Source organism: Vulpes lagopus, chromosome 2 (assembly GCF_018345385.1).
Source record: "Vulpes lagopus strain Blue_001 chromosome 2, ASM1834538v1, whole genome shotgun sequence".
In the NCBI taxonomy this organism is placed as follows: Eukaryota; Metazoa; Chordata; class Mammalia; order Carnivora; family Canidae; genus Vulpes; species Vulpes lagopus.
In genome coordinates, this window is record NC_054825.1 from 12,235,652 (window position 1) to 12,254,040 (window position 18,389).

Sequence of the window (18,389 nt, forward strand, 5' to 3'; positions counted from 1 at the left end):
ACTTGTTATACAGTTGTCTAGCAAATTTATAAAAAGTCCATAGTAGAGAGATTGCAAAAGTTCTCAGGGTAGAACATTGTGCACAGTCTAGTGAAACATAAGGGATGCTTTTTTGACAATACTTTTTTTGTGGAATTCTTATGTCATGTAAGGATTAAATGAAATAAAACATGATCTAAAGAGCTTAACATAGTAACTGATAATAAGCATGTCTGACATTAGCTGTTTTTATTACTATTCAGTTAGGTTCAGTAGCTAATTTAATTAATTGATGGCTTGTTTGCTTAATTAATTTGAAAGATATGTCAAAATTTAGCTTGCCAAAATGGAAACCAATTAAAAACTGTGGTACTGACAGTGGACTATGATGTCAGAAATACCTTCTTTCCCAGGCTACTTTAAACAGTTAGGGTCTTCTAGAATATCCAGATGTAATAATGTTAACTTGAATATGCATCAGGTCTTCCTCTCTTCTTCATAACTTCATAAACAAGTTTTTCTTAGTAATTACCTATATAAATAGCAAAAATATTTTATTACACATGTCCAATAAACTGATGTTTCTAGTTTCTCACAGTTTTGCGTTCATTTTACTAAATGTGATGAAAATGGCTCATGAATTTTTCTTTAAGTGCTAGGTTGTGAATGATCTTATTTTTTAATTTTGGAAGGCATCCAAGTACAGTATGACAAATTTCTAAGTTCTGTCTCCCAAGTAGGTGGCTTTATCAGCTCAAGTAGGCAGCTTTATCAGCTCTGGCTTTTATCATAAATAACAAAATTGCAGAATAAAACTAATCACTAAGGGTAGAAAAACTTACAGATACATATTTATCCAAATGCTGTTTTATCCAGATTTGAGCTCTTGTAATAGGATTCTTACTACTTGTGAGAATTCTGTATTTGAGAGTTGTCCTTTTGAAAAGGAGAATTTTATCAGAGACTAACCTTTTGCTGCCCTAGGCATTTTCTGAGGTACTATTAAACATATTTTGACATTTACATGTCTTGCTAGTACCCATTGTGTTCCTGGTTTGTTAAAGTAGTTTTATTCACCTGACAGATAAAGGTTAGAATATTATAAAAGTTGAATTTTAAATGTAAAAGTTGTGTTCATTGCAGTGGTTCTCAAGTGCTGGTCTTTGTATAATGAACGCATCTGAATCACCCAGGAAAGTTTTTAAAACTATAATTCCTGGGCCCTAATCCTTGGAGATTCTTATGACTATTATGATTTTTGGTGTGTTTCCATCTGATCTTATCTTTAGAAGGTTAATTTAGAAACAGTGCCAGCTGTCCCATCCTGCCCTTCTTTGTTTAATACACACACTTTTCTTTGATTTCTTCATCTTTATTTTAATGATTGCCTGGAGTTCCGTAAAATGGCAGATCAGTTTGACTCCTGCCACCTCTCACTGACAGATCAGAGGTTCTCCAGGACACTGAATGGGGACTCTAAAGGTATATTTGAATTGAGTTGGAAGGAGGGACACTATTGAGAACAGTTTGCCTTGAGTTTATACAAGGCGTGAGTAGATTGGCTTTGGTATTTTTTTTTTTTTTTTTGTGGTACTTGTTTTTTTGTTGTTTTGTTTTGGTCATGTCTAACTTTTCTGTTGGACATTTTTTATTTAACCAATGACCCAGCATTGCACAGCATTAAACATTTTTTTTTCCAGATTTAGAATTATTTACTCAGATTTTAAAGTGAGTTCACTGGATTAAATCTAGATTGACATTTTATGGTTTTTGATTCATACAACTAAGACGTTTTCCAAAAGGGAAAATTTGAAAGGGTAGGATTAAAACAATTGAAAACAGGTAACAATGCTAAATTAGGACCAGCAACAGGGAAGTAGAGTGCTAGTTTTAGCATGCCCTTGATACAGGTGGGTGTTATTTATATTTAATGTTCATGGAATAAGGGGAAGAGAGTGTTTATTTTACCTTGAGTTCTGAATATTAAGGCTATTATTCTGGGCTTTTTTTCTTATATATTATTAGTCCTGTCTTTCACTCATTTATGTGGTCTTACTGATTTATAAAAATGCTTTATAAAAAGGGTACTGACTCACCTATGTCATATCTGATGCATATGTTTTCCTTCATCTTCTCTTTGCCTTTTTTTGTTTTGATAGCTGAATGTTTATTTTTCTGTAGTATTCTCTTGATATTTTATCTTTTTCTTAATAGTTAGATAACCATTTTGATTCTCTTTTAATACTGTAGATATTTAATTTGCTAGAATTTAATGTGGGGCAAAATAGTTTTTTATTTCAAAAAAACTGGTTATCTTTCAGCCTACTTATTACATGTTCAAACCTCATTCCCCATTTTTGTGGTACTTCTTTTGTATGTCTGCTTATTGCTACCCGTACTATTATGTATTCTGGAGTCAGTATACATGTATACATATGTGTATGTCTGTTTGTTTTTGTTTTTTGTAATGAAGTAAAGTTGATAAGTAACGTTATATTGGTTTCAGGTGTACAACATTGATTAGACAGTTCTCTCTGTATTACTCAGTCCTCACCACAATCAGCGTAGCTGCCATCTGTCACCATACTACTTTATTACAATATTATTTACTGTTTTCTGTGCTGTACTTTTCATCTCTGTGACTGTTTTAGAAGTGGAATTGTGTACTTCTTAATCCCTTTTATCTATTTGGCCTATTCCTCCTCCGATCTCCCATCTGGCAACTACTAGTTCTCTGTATTTAAGAGTCGTTTTGTTTGTTTGTTTAATTTAATTAATGCTTATAGGGGCTCGTATTTCCACCAAGTCCTTGCCTCTTAAGTACCATCCGACTCAGAATTCTTTGGTTATCTCACTCATGTGTTTTCCCTCCCATATTTAGAATTTTCAGTAGGTCCATTCACCAATTTTCAAGGGATTTTCATAAAGTTTTGTTAAATCAGCAAAATGTAAAAATATCTGCTTTCTTTGTACTATAAGTTCTTTTTTAGAAAGGATATTTAACCTGTTTATATTCCTTATAAGAATGGAATTGCACTAATTTCCCCCCCATTTTAAGTTTGGTTTAATATTTGTTTTTTCTGTGAATAAAAGAAAACTTTCCCTTTTTCATTTATTTTGTCTTTATGATTTCCTTAATGAATCTTTTCCTTCCCTCCAGAGTGGGTTCAGATGGCTCCAACTCTGTTTTCTAAATTTATTCCAAACATTCTCCCTCCGGCGGTGGAATCTGAACTTTCTGAATATGCTGCTGAAGATCAGAAACTTCAAAGAGAACTTATACAGAATGGTTTTACGAGGCAAGCTTTTTACCCCCCCCCCCCCTTTTGACAAAATATGTCCATTTCCTTAATCCAGGGGTTAGGGCCAGGGTTCTTAGAATGGGAAAGAGCCATCAGGCAGTCAAGGTGATGCTGCTGGGGGAGGTGGTTAGCTGCCTGTATTTGGAAATGGTGAAGCTAGAATTTGGTTTTAATGGAAGCTGCTCTTCACTAAAAATGGATTTGGAAGAAAGGAGTTCTCATTGGGTGGTTAGTTAGGCTGGGAAGTCTACAAGCACTCTTCCAGTTGTGATCCTCTACATTAGTTCTCAATGTTTGGGAAAAGATTGGTGAAATTTTATGATTAGTTATAATGTACTTTTATGACTGATCTTAGCAAATGACTAGTTGATGACTAAACTAGTAAAGCAGCTTTTTGATTCTGTTTTTCATATTTCTACTTTTGCCCCAAATTCTACTTATTTCTTCTTTAAAAAGTAGAAGATCTCTTTAGATATGTTCAGAAAATTTGCCTTGCTTGCTTGGTTTTGAATGTGTGTGTGAGTGTGTGTGTGTGTGTGTATTTGGCTGACTTTTCTAAAATTTGCAATTTGGTATCCTAGCTATATCCCAGAAAATCTTGCAAAGTATATATTTTCTTTTCTTTTTTTTTTATAAAAAAGATTTTATTTATTCATTTATTTATGACAGACACAGAAAGAGAGAGAGAGGCAGAGACACAGGCAGAGTGAGGAGCAGGCTCCATGCAGGGAGCCCGACATGGGACTTGATCCCGGGTCTCCAGGATCACGCCCTAGGCCGAAGTCGGCGCTAAACCACTGAGCCACTTGGGCTGCCCACAAAGTGTATATTTTCAACTGAAATAGATTATGCTATGGGAAAACACCCAATTGTGTCACCAAATCATTGAAGGGTGCAGTAACGCCTTTTGTTTTCATAATCCTTACTCTTAGCACTTTTACATATCTTCTTTTATTTGAATTCCTAACATTAAAGGAAGTTATGGAAAGTTTAGACACCTGGGTTTCTCCCTGAGGTATAAATTATGATCACAAATAGTAGGCTGAACACTGACTTGCTTATCTGACTAGGGCTGTGGATGAACAATCTCTTTTATAGGTTCTGTGGTCAAGCTAAATCTCAGAGTATCAGTCTTGAGCAAGATCGTTTTTTTATTGTCTCTAGTCTCAGCCCAGGTCAAGAAAGAAAGCAGAAAATCTCTTCTCTGCAGCCTTACGCCTTGGTATTTATTCCCATTTTGTCCTGGTGCCATCCGTATTCCTGTAAGAATCGGGGCACTGAGTAGTCCACTGGTCATTTACCTACTCACTGGCAGCTCACATGGGAAAGACTCACGGAAGCTGTGTAGATCCGTCTAGTAGGCCTGACTTTCTTGGGTCAAGTTAAGGGAAGGCAAAGCCATAGAAAATACTGGAAAGTAGGCAGCTGATTTTTCTCCCTGAAGCCCAGTGGTCAGGTGTTCTCTGATATTAATTGCAGTATTTCTAATAGCAGAATTACTTTCATTCCAGACTGAGGCAGTTTAATGCCATAGTAATTTTACTTACTCATTTTTGAAGAGCTGTTACATTCATGTGGTTCAAAAGTCATGATATAGAAAGTATACATTATGATTCTTTTCACTGCTGCTTTTTCATAGAAAGATACAAGCAGATACAGTATATGTTCTTACTTGTACTCCTTCCTTACTCATTCTATTGTGTAGATAGAGCTTTTTTTAACCAGTCCCCTGTGGATGGCAACTCGAATTATTTCCTATCCTGCTGTGACAGAGAATGCTGGGATGAATACCCTGTAGGTGCATAATTTTGTACCCCTTGCAGGTCTGTCTGGAGAGTAAATTCCCATAAGTGAGATCATTGGGTCAAGAGTAAATGTAGTTGTAACTTTGATTAATGTCATCGAATTGGTCTTCTACAGGGCATTATGCCACTTTGCACATCCAGTAGCAGTTTGGAAGTCCTCTTCATGGCCTTGCTGTAAGAGAATATTACGCTTGTAGATTTTCACTGGTCTGGCAGGTGAAAAATAATTTCTCAGAGTTGTTTTAATTTGCATTTCTCTTACTGTGAATGAGGCTGAGAATATTATCAGCTTTGTATTTCTTTTTCTGTAAACTGCCTGTTTATGCCTTTGCTCACTTTTCTGTTTGTTAGCCTTTTTTTTTTCTTGAATTCTAGCCTTTTTTCTTGAATTTTCTAGCTGTGTCTGTGGTGAGAGATTGATTCTCTGGCCAAGATAAGATAGTTAATTTTCTCAGTTTGTCTATGACTTTGCTTATGGTTGTTTTTTTTGTTTTATTTTAAGTCATGGAGAAGTTTTTTATTTTCGTGTAACTTTATCAGTTTTTTTCTTTAGGGCTTAAGGATTTTGAATTACAGTTAAAAGTTTTTTCTTAATTAAATGCAAAATAATTTGAGTATACCTTTTATGGTTTTCTCTAGGCTTGCCATAATGAAGTCTTTTATGCTTTTATTCATGTTTTTATTTGAATGTTTGCTTTTAATTTTAGAAGTGGGTTTATTGATGCCTTTAAAAAGTAAGCAGCCTTCCGAAAACTTATTTCTGTGAGGCAATATATGAAGATAGCTCGTGGATTTTTCTGAACACCTTGAATTCACCTTCCAGAACAGTGTGGAACTGTGTAAACATATCCAGAGATATTTTCCTAACCCTAATTTTGGAACTGGAAGAAGGGAACAGAGTGCAGGGCTGCATAGTGTATAGTAGTTCTTAAAATTTGCTTGGGATGAATGAGTAACTGACTCCATAAATAGGCTCGTGGAACCTTGACACATGGCGCCCTTCTGCCAAGGCCAGGTTGGTCATATTCAGGAAAATACCTTGGATTTTTGGTGTAAATTGGAATTCTCTCACTGGAATTCTTTCATACAACTTCTGCCTGAAATTTAAACATTAGTATTCCTAGAGGTGATAAGGTTAAACTGTTTTGTTTTTTTTTTAAAGATTTTATTTATTCATAGACACAGAGAGAGAGAGAGAGAGAGAGGCAGAGACACAGGCAGAGGGAGAAGCAGGCTCCATGCAGGGAGCCTGATGTGGGACTTGATCCCTGGTCTCCAGGATCACACCCCAGACTGCAGGTGGCGCCAAACTGCTGTGCCACCGGGGCTGCCCTAAACTGTTTTATTGTATAAATCAAAATGGGCCATTTCTAGAATTTCTGAGTTAACAACATATTATACATTCATTTTGAGGATTAAAGTCTGTCGCACAAATTATTTAGGTGGGTACTTTGCACATTGTCGGTCCTGCCTCACCTGACATTCTAGGACTTAGTCCATTCCACTGCTGAGCTGGTCCAGAACTGTCAGAAAGGATGTGCACACACCATGTACTTAGCAGCCGAGAGAAAGTTGCCTGCGCTTCCAGCTCTTGTGTAAGGGCCTTCCGTATTCGGCATTGCCAGACTTGATGCTGTCTTGATTATTTGACTAGGATTGTTTTGGAAGAAATGGTGCCCACTGATGCAGAAAACCTTGAGAATATAGTACAGGCTATCTAACAAGAATTCTGTTATTGGCTCTCCTGATTGAGCATTTTATGGTTTATGTCTAACCAGTCACATGATTCCTGTTTAGCTCGGCAGACTGGTTTTTTTCATTTAAGACTGTGTTCTGTTTACGTGGTGTGGTCCTGAAAGGTAGCACCCAGCTTTGATGTAGATGGCACCGAATGTCTTCAGAGTGTTTTGAAATGATGTGAATGTTGTCAAATATATCCTTCATTGCGGTTAATGGGAATTTGTCATTTGAACTGAAGTTTATGTGCAACATCTTTAGGTACATGGAAATATACTTACTTCTAAGCTAGAATTAATATATAAGCTAAAAGCAGTATTTTGTTATCAGTTACCTGTGTAATTCAATTGATTATTGGAGGGCGGGGGAGGGAAAATTGGTGTCTGAGATTACATTATGGAGGAAAGCTTGTTTGGGAACTTCTAACATGCATGCCCTCAGATGGAACATTCTCTTTCAAACCAGCCTATGGGCCTCTTCAAGGCTTGTACCAAATAGCTTTTAAAGGCAAGTATTTTGCAGGGTAATTGTTACTTGGATTTCTGGAACAAAATAGAACTTTATAGGGATATTGTTATCTTTTAGCTTAGAGGGTCACTCTAGAATTGGCACTTTTTCATTAAGTAACAGGTCCGGTTTTGAGGGCAGCCATAGCTTTCCAGACTTGGGACATTAGGTCATATTTTTGGCAGTCTCTTGCTATGTCATATTTATATTCTCTCTCTCCATCTTCTGTTGTTTTCACATCTGTATTTTTCTCCTATTACTTTTGCACGTTCAGTTTTTATTTAACCTTTCAGGGGTGGGAATGAAGATTTTCTTTAGAAGTTGAGATTCTGGAAATAAAATCCTATGTCTTCCTTTTTGACCAGCATTAATTTATTTGTTTCAGAATATTTGGTGAATAGTGCTGTGATGGTACTCACATAAGATAATATGTAAGTGTAAATAATAATATAGAATACCAGCTGGTTTTGTAGGCATAGTGTTAACAGGAGAGGTGTTTAAAAAAAGTAGTGTTAGGGCACATGCGTTGAGACTTCCATAGGCTACCTAAGGCTGGTACATACCAAATGTGGTGCATGTTTTTATCTAAATGCCCAGCCTAGAGAAGACACGTCAGAGGCCATTGGGTATTTTCTCTTCCTGCTGACCATTGAGACTCCTCACTCACCCAGCAAGAGGTTTCTGTCATGGTCTTGAACACAGCCAGAGAAGGGGAGTGGGGAAACTTTGCTAATCTAGAAGATCACTCCAAAGCATGAAATAATTACTTGGGCTAGCATCTTCATAGTCTGTCTCTAGAGGCCTTTTATGAATTTTTCACTGATTTGTAAAATCAGCAAATATTTATTTTCTGGTAGATACTGTTCTAGGTACTGGGTAGACACAACTGCAAAGTTCCTGTTTTTATGGAGCTTATGTTCTAATGTTGGGAGATAAATAACAAACATGTAAATAAATTATTTCAAATAGTAAAACGTGCTGTGAAGAAGTTGAAACAGAGCATGGGATAAAGAGTGAGTGAATGACCAGGGCATAGGGCATGTATGATAGGCTGATCCAGCTAACTGGAACATGAAATGTCTTCTGAGAGGGAGAATTCCAGTGAGTGATAAGTAGACTGCCACATGGCTAACTGGTGGTAAGAGTGCTACAGGCAGAGAAGATGGAAAGTAAGAAAGTGATGGCATGTCCTAGGGTGGAAGGAAAGCCAGCATGACTGACATATAGTGAATAGAGGTATAAAATGAGGGTAGAGAGATAGGCAAAAGCCATGTCTCACAGGACTGGGAAAATGAATTTGAATTGATTTTTAACTGTGATGGAAAGCCACTGAAGGACTTTAATCAGAAGCATGAAATAATCTTATTTATGCTTTTACATAAGATTGCTCTAGCTATGGTCCAGACTAATAATAAGACTTGGAGATGTGTAGGGAAGGGATGATAGTGGCGTGAATTGGGAGCGTAGCCATGGAGTTAATGGGGAGTGTTTGATTTTGGATTATGTTTTGCTACAGAGTGCTCTAGAGTGAGAGGAAGAAAGAAATCAAGAATAAGTAGGATTTTGGTGTGAGTAATTCATGGCTAGAGGTGCCATTTGTTGAGGAAGACTGAAAGAATGGGGATGGAGTGGAGTCAGATTGCATTCTGGTCACAGTAAACTGGCAGCATTTATCAATCTTCCAAGTGACAGTGGTGATGAGATAGTTGGACCCACAAGTCTGAAGTGTAGGGAAGAAATCAGAGCTAGAGACAGAACTCTGGGAGTCATTGGCATATGGATAGTATTTCAAGTCACAGGACTGGTATGATCGCTGTCCTAGACTAAGGAAAATAAATAGAGAAGAAACAGTGTTGCACAGTATTGAGTGGAGCCAGAAGTGTTTCAGGAAAGAGGAGATGAACTCTGTAGAAGCTACTAAGGGACCGAGCAAGAAAAAGCTAGCAAATTAGTTATTACTCATTACTTGAACATTTTAGTGATTTGCATGGATTATTGTCTGAGAAACTAGAGAGACAAAACTAGGATTTACAGGCAGCTTGGGACCTAATCAGGACCTCTATTTCCTTATCTGTAAAGTGGAACTAGAACTTCCTATCGAAGATGAACTGCTTAATACATGTGAAGATTCATGTTTTTCTACCTGTAGGAAAGGTATATATATTATATACATAAAGATTCTGAGATTTTTCAAAAGCTGTAAGTAGCATTTGGTCTTATAATCAGGCTTTCTTGGAGGAGGATCACCTGGGTGGTTCAGTCGGTTGAACGTCCGATTCATGTTCTCAGCTGAGGTCTTGATCCTTGAGGTTGTGAATTCAAGCCCCATGTTGGGCTTCACGCTGGGTGTGGAGCTACTTAAGAGAAGGGTGTTTGGGGGGAACATTTTGGATTATCCTGTATTTCATATCTGAAATTTGTTCTAGCATATGCAGGTCACTAGGGATGTTGGTAGCAGAATCCAGATTTATCTTCAAAGACGTTTTTAGCCTCAACCTGCTTCTAAAACCCAGTGTAAGCCTTTTTATAGATAACCTTTCCTTCGTTTAATAGCTTTCTATATTTAAAAGGCAGCACCCTTTAGATAAGAATATTCTGCTTATAAATGACCGTACTACTATTTAAGTTTAATGTCTGTTTTAAGATAGTTGTTAGAATTGAAATACCTGTTTTACTTCTGTTACCAGTTCTGTCTTTTCATGTCTCCTGTTTTGGTATATGAAGATGTCCATATGTTCTGTTGATCCCCTCTTCTTTTCTTATCCCCAGAGGTGACCAGTCCCGGAAAAGAGCTGGGGATGAGTTGGCTTATAGTAAGTAATGATGTTCCTTATCATTTCTGATGGTTTTGTTATGTAAGGCAGCTTCTGGTGGTGACCGTGTGGTGAGTATAATGAAATCTATAGTCTTGTTGATGATGGCCTCATGACGCAGTCTGTGTGATCAAGGCCAAGGCCAGACTGTTCACAAGCTGTGGCAGCTCTGGAGTCTAGTTGGTGGCCATGGTTTTCAGCAGCTGCCAAGAGCCTCCCAGATTCTAGAGTTTCTACTAGAAAGGGATGATGGCCCCACCTTAGTCCCTGATAACACAGCCCCTTTCACTACAGTCTTTTTTTTTTTTTTTTTAATCTCCTTTTGGGTTTTGAGAGAGGGGTGAGAAATAGATGTTAAATAAACAGATTCTTACCATTATCAAATGCCATCTGCTATTCATACTTTTTCCTGTTGCAATTTTTTTTCCAGACAGCTCATCAGCATGTGCAAGTTCCAGAGGGTACAGATAGTGAATGTATTGAATGTACTTTCCTTCTTGAAAAGAGGACACACTGGAGCTGCAGAGACTGTATTCAGAGCACAGTGGGGGGCCTGCAGACACTCAGGAGTCTGTTACGAAGTTGTTCTTGGAAGACGATGTTGGACTTCTTACTTTGGTTTGTAATTTTAAAAAACAAAAAACTAACAAAAACAAAAAACAGTCAGTTGCTGCTAGACTTGGGGATGATTTTGAAATGGGACAATCTTTTAATGAGTTCATCTACAGATTCTGTGAGGAACAAACATCTTGAAAAGTGACCATTGCTAAGGGAAATCCAGCAGCCAACATCAGCAGCTTCCTCTAAAATTATAAGAGCAGAAGAATTTTTTTTTTTTTAAGCACTTGTTTTGTTCATTTGTGGACTTGGCACTTCAGCGTATTGGCTCTACACATCAGGATCTCTTTTGCTTTAAAATCAAACAGATCATTACGATACAGTGTTTTTCACCCATTACCAAAACAACCCCCTTTTTAAAGAGTTGGTCTTTGTTTAGCATTAGAAAGTCTTGTTAAAGGAAAATGCTAACTCTCCTTCTGCTATAACTTCCCCTCACCAGTTCACAACTTTTTTCTACTCTGTGCCTTGAGCTTTGTGCACTTTGCAACTCTGTGACCATGTTGTTCAACTCACACATGCTTCCTGAAAAAGTTTATGGTATCACAGACTAACCCCCACTAAGTGTTCAGGTTGACTTTGTAGCAGGACGCTAAGTGGGGAGATAGAAGCATGTTGCTCATTGGTCAGACTTCCCTCTGCCTCCCCATGGCATATTCGTGTTAATGTTGGGGACCAACTCTTGTAGAACATATCCATTCCCTCTGTCACTTCACATGATTTCACCAACTGCTGTAGTATTGGCATTATGCTAGTGTAGGGGTGGGCTGTATTTTAGCACTAAAGCTCCCTTTTTAGTATCGTGGAGAAATTTCCAGTGGTGACAGCTAGTTACTGTGGTGCTGTAGGAAGCAGATATGGTTGTTAAATCCAAATATAATAATTGGTGTGGGATTCCTGATCCATTTCATTTTAAATGGGTGAGATAGGTACTTTAAAAAAGTCTGCAGTCTGCATATTTTTTAGCATTATTTTCAAGTATAGTAGAGAAGTAGCACTGCTGTTTCAAGCTTCCTTCCAGCTGTGACACAGCTATGTATTTTTTTTTCTACACCCACAGTTCTGTTTAGTTTCTTTTAAAGCTTATTCTAGTTGTTTTTGAAAGGCAAAGAGAAATAGATGTGGCAGGTGAAAATATTTTTCTTCTCAATTTTGTTTGAATCTAAATTGAGCATATGCTTGACTTGATTTGGTGATGTCACACTATATTTACCTCTTCAGAGAACGTAGGGGCAAAACAACATCTATCAGGGACACTGTCACACTTCTGATTGTCAGGTGTTTCATAAAGTTGGCCTTTGCCAATTCAGTTTGTCTTTTTTTGGGGAACAGGCTGGTTGGGAGAATTTGAAGTGTGATGATAGGAGCAAATAAGTCATCTGATAGAAGTCTCTGTAAAATTATCGTTCAGAGAAGTAAACATATAAAAGTTGTCAGATTTATTTTTTAAGTACTTATCAACCAGAGTTGGTGGGTTTTGCGGAGGACTTTAAATTAACTCTATGAGCATCTTAGATTGTATCAATAAACACTGAATTACTGTAAGAATATATACAGGCTCTCACTGTGCCCTGTACAGGTTGATTTGCTACCCCAGCGACATTCTGGGGTTAAGGAAGAATTCCATTCTATCATGAAGTCCAAATTTTACTTTTCGCCATGGAATGCTTGCTGTGGGCTTATATATAACACCTGTGACTAATGTCTCTACTGAGCGGTTTTAATAATAATTCTGAAAGGAATAAAATTGGGATGTTTCTTTAAATGTGGATGAATTCTTCATTATCCTAATAATGTGCCCAAATGCTTTTTTTCTGGGAGAGTATTCTTTGGCCAACAATGGAACTTTCTCTATAAAAGCACTGTATTATGTTGTGAATTGGCATTAAAATCTTCATATGCTTTTGCATTATTAAGTTAATGGAGAAATATTTCATACTGTCTTTTTATTATTATGTGTGTGTTAACAAGTGGGCAAAGTTTGCAGAATTTAGCTTCTCTAAATATTTGCACAGTGACTGCAGCTCCCTCTGGGCCAGGGCTTGGCATTGCAGAGCCGTGAATGGAAGGCACTATAGAAAGAATACACACATCCTCCTAGTGCATGAGACTTTTGGTTGTGACTCAACGTGGCCCCTTGAGGTACATTGCAGGATGAAAAACCCATTTCTTTAAGTAGAAATTGGCCTTGCTTGTTTAATTGGGTTTCTAAACAAAATTCTAAGTTTGTAGCATGAGAGGAAATAGATTTCCCCTCCATTTTGTATTGACTAAGCCCAGTTGACCAGAAAGTATTTTCTTCTCATGTTTACTTGTATTCTTCTTGCCAGTACAGTATCTAGTTTCTCCACCTCAGTTCAATACTGGCTTTTGTGAGGCTCAAATCATTGAGGACAGAAAATTGTGCATTGATTGCCTTATTAGTCAACACGTAGTTGATTTGGCGAGCCTTACTGGTGTGTACGTGCAGCCTGAAACTAGACTCTCCAAAAGAAAGCCAGTTCAGTCCCCTTAGAGTAAAGACATGTCATAGTAAATGACGATTGTTTTGAAAGACGGTACTTACTTGAAAAGTTGGCCTTATGCTCAAGTAATGGTGTCATCTGTTCTCTGTGGTCACGGCTGCACCCTAGCCTGACAGGAACTTCTACTTTGTTTTCTGTGGGGCAGAAAGCAAAACCTGGTATAGTGACTCTTAATCAACTAGTACTTAGGTAGAGTTACAAGAAACACAAACTTGGATGCATGTGTTGTGCATTACTAAATTTTGTGAGAAAGTTACTTTTTTTTTCTGTCCCTTTCACAATTCTGAGGCAGTTCCTTTCCCTTTCTTTGGGGTATAGGATGAAAACTGATTGGTTAAGTGAGGTTGCAAGAGAATGGATAGATGTTCATGGCCACTAACACTGCATGCACGTCTCCAGTGCTACAGCCCCTAAAGCTGCCACTCCCCTTGCTATATATGCCATGCTTTCTGTCGGGTTGCAAATTTGCACACATGAAGAATTCCTCAGGAAGAGTTTGCACATGCATCGCCTTGCAATATTCTGTACTGACCGAACAAGGGATTTGAAGGTTTTTCAGCACAAAAGGAGAACTTCAGAGTGGTGGTCTGTGCACACGTACTAGCAAAGGTAATGGTGATCTAGCAAACACGATTGGTTTCTGCAGAATAAAGTGAGCAGGAGCACTTGTATCATAGTATTTAAATAAGCTTGTTTAATCTCTAGAGTAGCCCTTCCAGATTTTGCCTTCTTTTCTTATTGAGACTGGCTATATTTTTGTCTGTGTTTTTTCTGTTTTGTGGCAGTTAATTATTTTCATGATTATTATAGAGGCAATGCCCTTGAGCTAAAATTCAGTTAATAAGCAGCTATTAAAAATAACTGAACATTGTTTTATGAACATACACTAATCTGAGATTTTAAAACTAAAAAGCAAAACAAAAAAACCTATATTAGGTATCTAGTCAGTTTGGAAGTTTTGAGTTGTATTTTTTTTTTATGGTGTCTCATTGGACTTTAGAGTATTATGTTTACTTTAGTCCAGGTCTAAGCCTCTTGAGGGGACTATAGATTGTAAGATCTGGATGTGAATCCCTTGACTGACACCTAGAATAGGTTTATAGGACCTTTTCGGTTGTGGTTGCAGTTTTCAGTAAGATTGCATAAGATGAAGTTCATGTTTATCAGAAGTTAAAATAGAAGTTATAGGAGTTCTTGGAGAAAGGGCTTTCTTGTTACTTTCATTACCTTGTTGAAATTTGCCCCAGTTTCTGGCCACCAAAATTGATGAAAGGAGACCCTGTTGTTTTTCAAAGGTAATAATTCCTGTTTTGTGCCCATCATTGATAAACCAGGTCACTGACACTTTCCCTTCTACCCTGGCCAAGACCCTATTCTGAACTTCTTTCCAGAGCCAAGTGGCACAAGTACATATATTATTTCTGCTGATGTTGATGGTGTGGCTGTGGGAGAATTCGACAAAATACTCATCAGAAGTACATTCTTATAGGACCTCAGTATGCATTGTACCCCTGCCGGTTGGAAATTATCTTCATTTCTGGTTGGACTGCATTGTTTAGAAAAATGTTAATGGTTTATAATTCTAGGGAATTTATAGTGTGGCTCTGGGGTAAATTTTGTGGTTTGGAAAAAAATAAATATTTTGCATTGATTCTAACATGTCATTTCAATGTGGTAACGATGTACTAAATGCAATAAGATTGTAGATATTCTCTTAGAAGGGTATGTTTTGTTAAACAGATGGCAATTTAATTGCTCTCATTAGCCCTGTTTGTCAATATTACAACCATGCAATTCAGGAGAAATTATTCAAATGTGAAGTTGTGGGGAGCTATGGCGGAAACAGGAATGCTTATGAATAAATGGGAAGTCAAACGCAGGCAAGAGGCTCTTGCCACCCACCAACCCAGCCAGAGCAAGGATGATGCAATCAAGTCTAGTCCCTGGTGGTGCTTATTTGTTGGAAAGCATGGTGGAGCTTAGAACAGGGTGTTCTGTATACCAACTCTTTTATTCAAGAAAAACAAAATGGTGGATGAAACTCTTATTGATTGGGGATTAAAGCCACTGACTTTGGCTCTGACCTTTAACTTTTGATGGATTTGGATTCACTCCTTGTGTATTAGGGTGTATACCATCACTCAAAAACATTGTGGTTAATGAAATAAATCTTGTACAGATGTCCTTGCCTTGTTCTGTTGATACTTGGTTCACTGGAACTTTGTTATAATACAGAACATATGATTTTGCTTACAGTATATTCATAATGCCTCCTAAATGATAATGACACTCAGCACATGTCTGTTCTGTGTTCTGTGAGACAGGGTGATTGTCCATCTTGACCTCTGTACCAGTGATAAAAAAAAAAAATGTGTGCGTGTGTGTGTGTATATATTTAATTATATACATTTAGTTACCTAGTCTGCGTATGTATGTAGCATTTATACACATATACATATATATGTCGTTTTTCTTCTTTAAACACAGGCACATTGTGGACCTTTATCAAAAGTTTCTGACTTGTGGTTTTTGCATTGATGATACCATGCTTTTAAAAAATAACCCTTTGTGGTTTCTTGCTATGGAATTAGTATTATCTCCTATGTTTTTTGAAATCTCACTTGACAGTTTAAGTTTTAGTTTTAGTCTCGCTTTGTCTTTGCGAGTGCCCTTCCTACTGTGTTCTCAGAATACCAGTTGTCATCCTCCTCTTTTTTAAAACTTAAGCTGTGTTGTACTGGTACCTTCTTTTTGATTACCACACCCGGCAGGATTCTGTGACTCTCTTGTCTTCTTCTCTGCATTGGAATCACTTGACAGTTTCCTCCTTCAGCTTTTTCTGTTTCAGCCACATTTAAATCCTCTCCCTTCTCTTAGCAGATTTTTTTTTTTAACTGAGCATAAAACTTTACTAGAGTCATTTCTTTGTGTGTGTTGATAGGTGTTTAATTTATTTCCTCTATTGGCTTATGTCTTCATAATCTAAAATTGCGAAACATTTTGGATTTCAAAGAACATGGTTTGGTAGAAGGAATATTGTACAGGTAATCTGATAGCAAAAGTCTGTCATGGCTTAACTGAGTTTAGTAAAGTTATTTTCTCAATCTCCATCTCCCCATGTTAAGCCCTTTTCTCTCCCCAGATTACTCATCATAGAGAGCCTCTGCCTTGAGCAATGGGTTTCATTGGCTAGAAGGATAGAACAATTCTGAACTCCTTAATTATGCACCTAAGTGACTAGTAATATACCCCAAAACATATTTAAGAAATGGCCACAACTACAAAGAGTAATAGATTAATCTACCAATATAATAGGCATCTTAAACATTTAATTAATAGATCACAAAGATGTCAAAATTCATGATGATGAAGGGCATGGAAGATTTAAAGAGCACAATTAATAAAGTAGACCTGATAGAGATATATAAAACACCCCTGCTCCCTGCTCCTTTAAATAAGAAAATAAGCATTTTTTGCAAACCAAATCTCATATTGTATCTAAAGTATAATGGATGATGACCATATTGGATTTATCCCAGGAAGCAAATTGGTTAATATTAGAAAATCATTCAGTGTGACTCATCTGTTAATGGATTAAAATATGATCAGATTGTCTGTGAAAATCCTAAGAGTCTATAAGGCAAATTAAAAGACTTAAATTTATCAAGGTCGCTGGAACAAAATCAATATGCAGTCAATTACATTTCCATGCATCCAGCTATAAGCTGTAACATCTTAAATATTTAAATGTAATTAAATAACAATTTACAGTAGGAACAAAACAATATAAAGTATGTGAGAATAAATCTTAAGAGCCATGTATATCTTTTAGTGAGAAAATAAGGATTAAAAAAAAAAAAACAACAACACCTTCATTGACCTAAATAAATGGAGAGACTGATGGAGAAGATCATCTTGGTCTCAACTCTTTGCCCAAATTGGTTAATAGATTAATGCAACTCTAACAAAAAGTCCCAATGATTTTCACTGTGGAACTTGGCAAGCTGATCCCAGAATGTAAAGTGGATGAAACGGCCAAGGATATTCAAAACATTATTTCAAAAGAATGAAGTGTGAGGGAACTAGCACTACGGGACTTTAAAACTTACTCTAAAATGAAACAAAAAAACTCAGACATCTTAAAGAAGTATAAAAAAAAAAGTTAACTATAAAATGTGATTGAAACAATGTGGAATCAGTAAAGAGATTACGAGTAAATGAACTGCTCAGAAACTGATCCACTTAGTATGAGAACTTAATTTTTAAAAGGGCAGTCGTGGCAGATTTTGAGGGAAGAATGGATTATTTAATAAATGGGGGCTTCAGTAGTTTTTTCACAAATGAAAAAAGTGAATGGGACCTCTGCTTTGCACCAAGCACAGAAAGCAATCCCATGTGGATTAAAGGTTCACATAGGAAAGTTAAAGCTGTAAAATTTCTAGAAGACAATATAGAAGAATATTTTTATGACTTTGGGGAAGGGAAGGATTTTGTAAACAAAGGAGGAGGTGCAAACCAGTGAAAGATGAATAATTTGGCTACAGTGATAGTACTTTTGTTTACTGAACATTCCACAGAGTGAAAAAATAAGCTCAAAGTGGAATATGATACAGATATTCACAATATATCTAACTTGTTAAAGAGCTATCTGCAAATCAGTAACAAAAAGAAGAGAAATGTACAAAGGTGCAAGTATTTCACAGAAGGAACAGAAATGGCCCATAATCCTGAAAAGATGTCTAATTTGATCAGTCATCAGGAAATGCACCCGTAAGTACCATTCCCTGGCCACCAAATTGGCAACCACTAAAGAAGTCAGGAAATACCAACAATTGGAGAGAATTAGAACAGCACATCTTTTTCATCTGCTGCTGTTGGCATGTCAGTCAGTTACTGTCATTTTGGAAAACAGTATTATCTAGTTAAGTTGACCACAGATATATCTTACAGGCAAGGATTTACACTCAGAGAAACTCCTGTGTGGGTGTCTACACCCAGGAAACGCATGGGAATGTCTCAACAGTTGATTATAATAAGGAGGAAGAGGGCCAATCCACAGTATAATGAGTAAGTGAAATCTATGGGTGCAGTGGAATTCTGGAG

At 37.0% G+C, this 18,389-nt stretch overlaps 1 protein-coding gene across 1 annotated transcript in view; it reads left to right on the forward strand.

Annotated features, from left to right (window-relative positions):
• Positions 1–15,660, forward strand: part of CACUL1 (CDK2 associated cullin domain 1) — a 69,509-nt gene extending 53,849 nt beyond the window's left edge. Inside the window, exons 7-9 of the mRNA XM_041740876.1 lie at positions 3,140–3,278; positions 10,100–10,143; positions 10,574–15,660. Of these exons, the coding sequence (XP_041596810.1) occupies positions 3,140–3,278; positions 10,100–10,143; positions 10,574–10,614 (224 nt within the window). The 3' untranslated portion in view covers positions 10,615–15,660. The remainder of the gene's footprint in view (positions 1–3,139; positions 3,279–10,099; positions 10,144–10,573) is intronic.
• Positions 15,661–18,389: the final 2,729 nt, after the last annotated feature.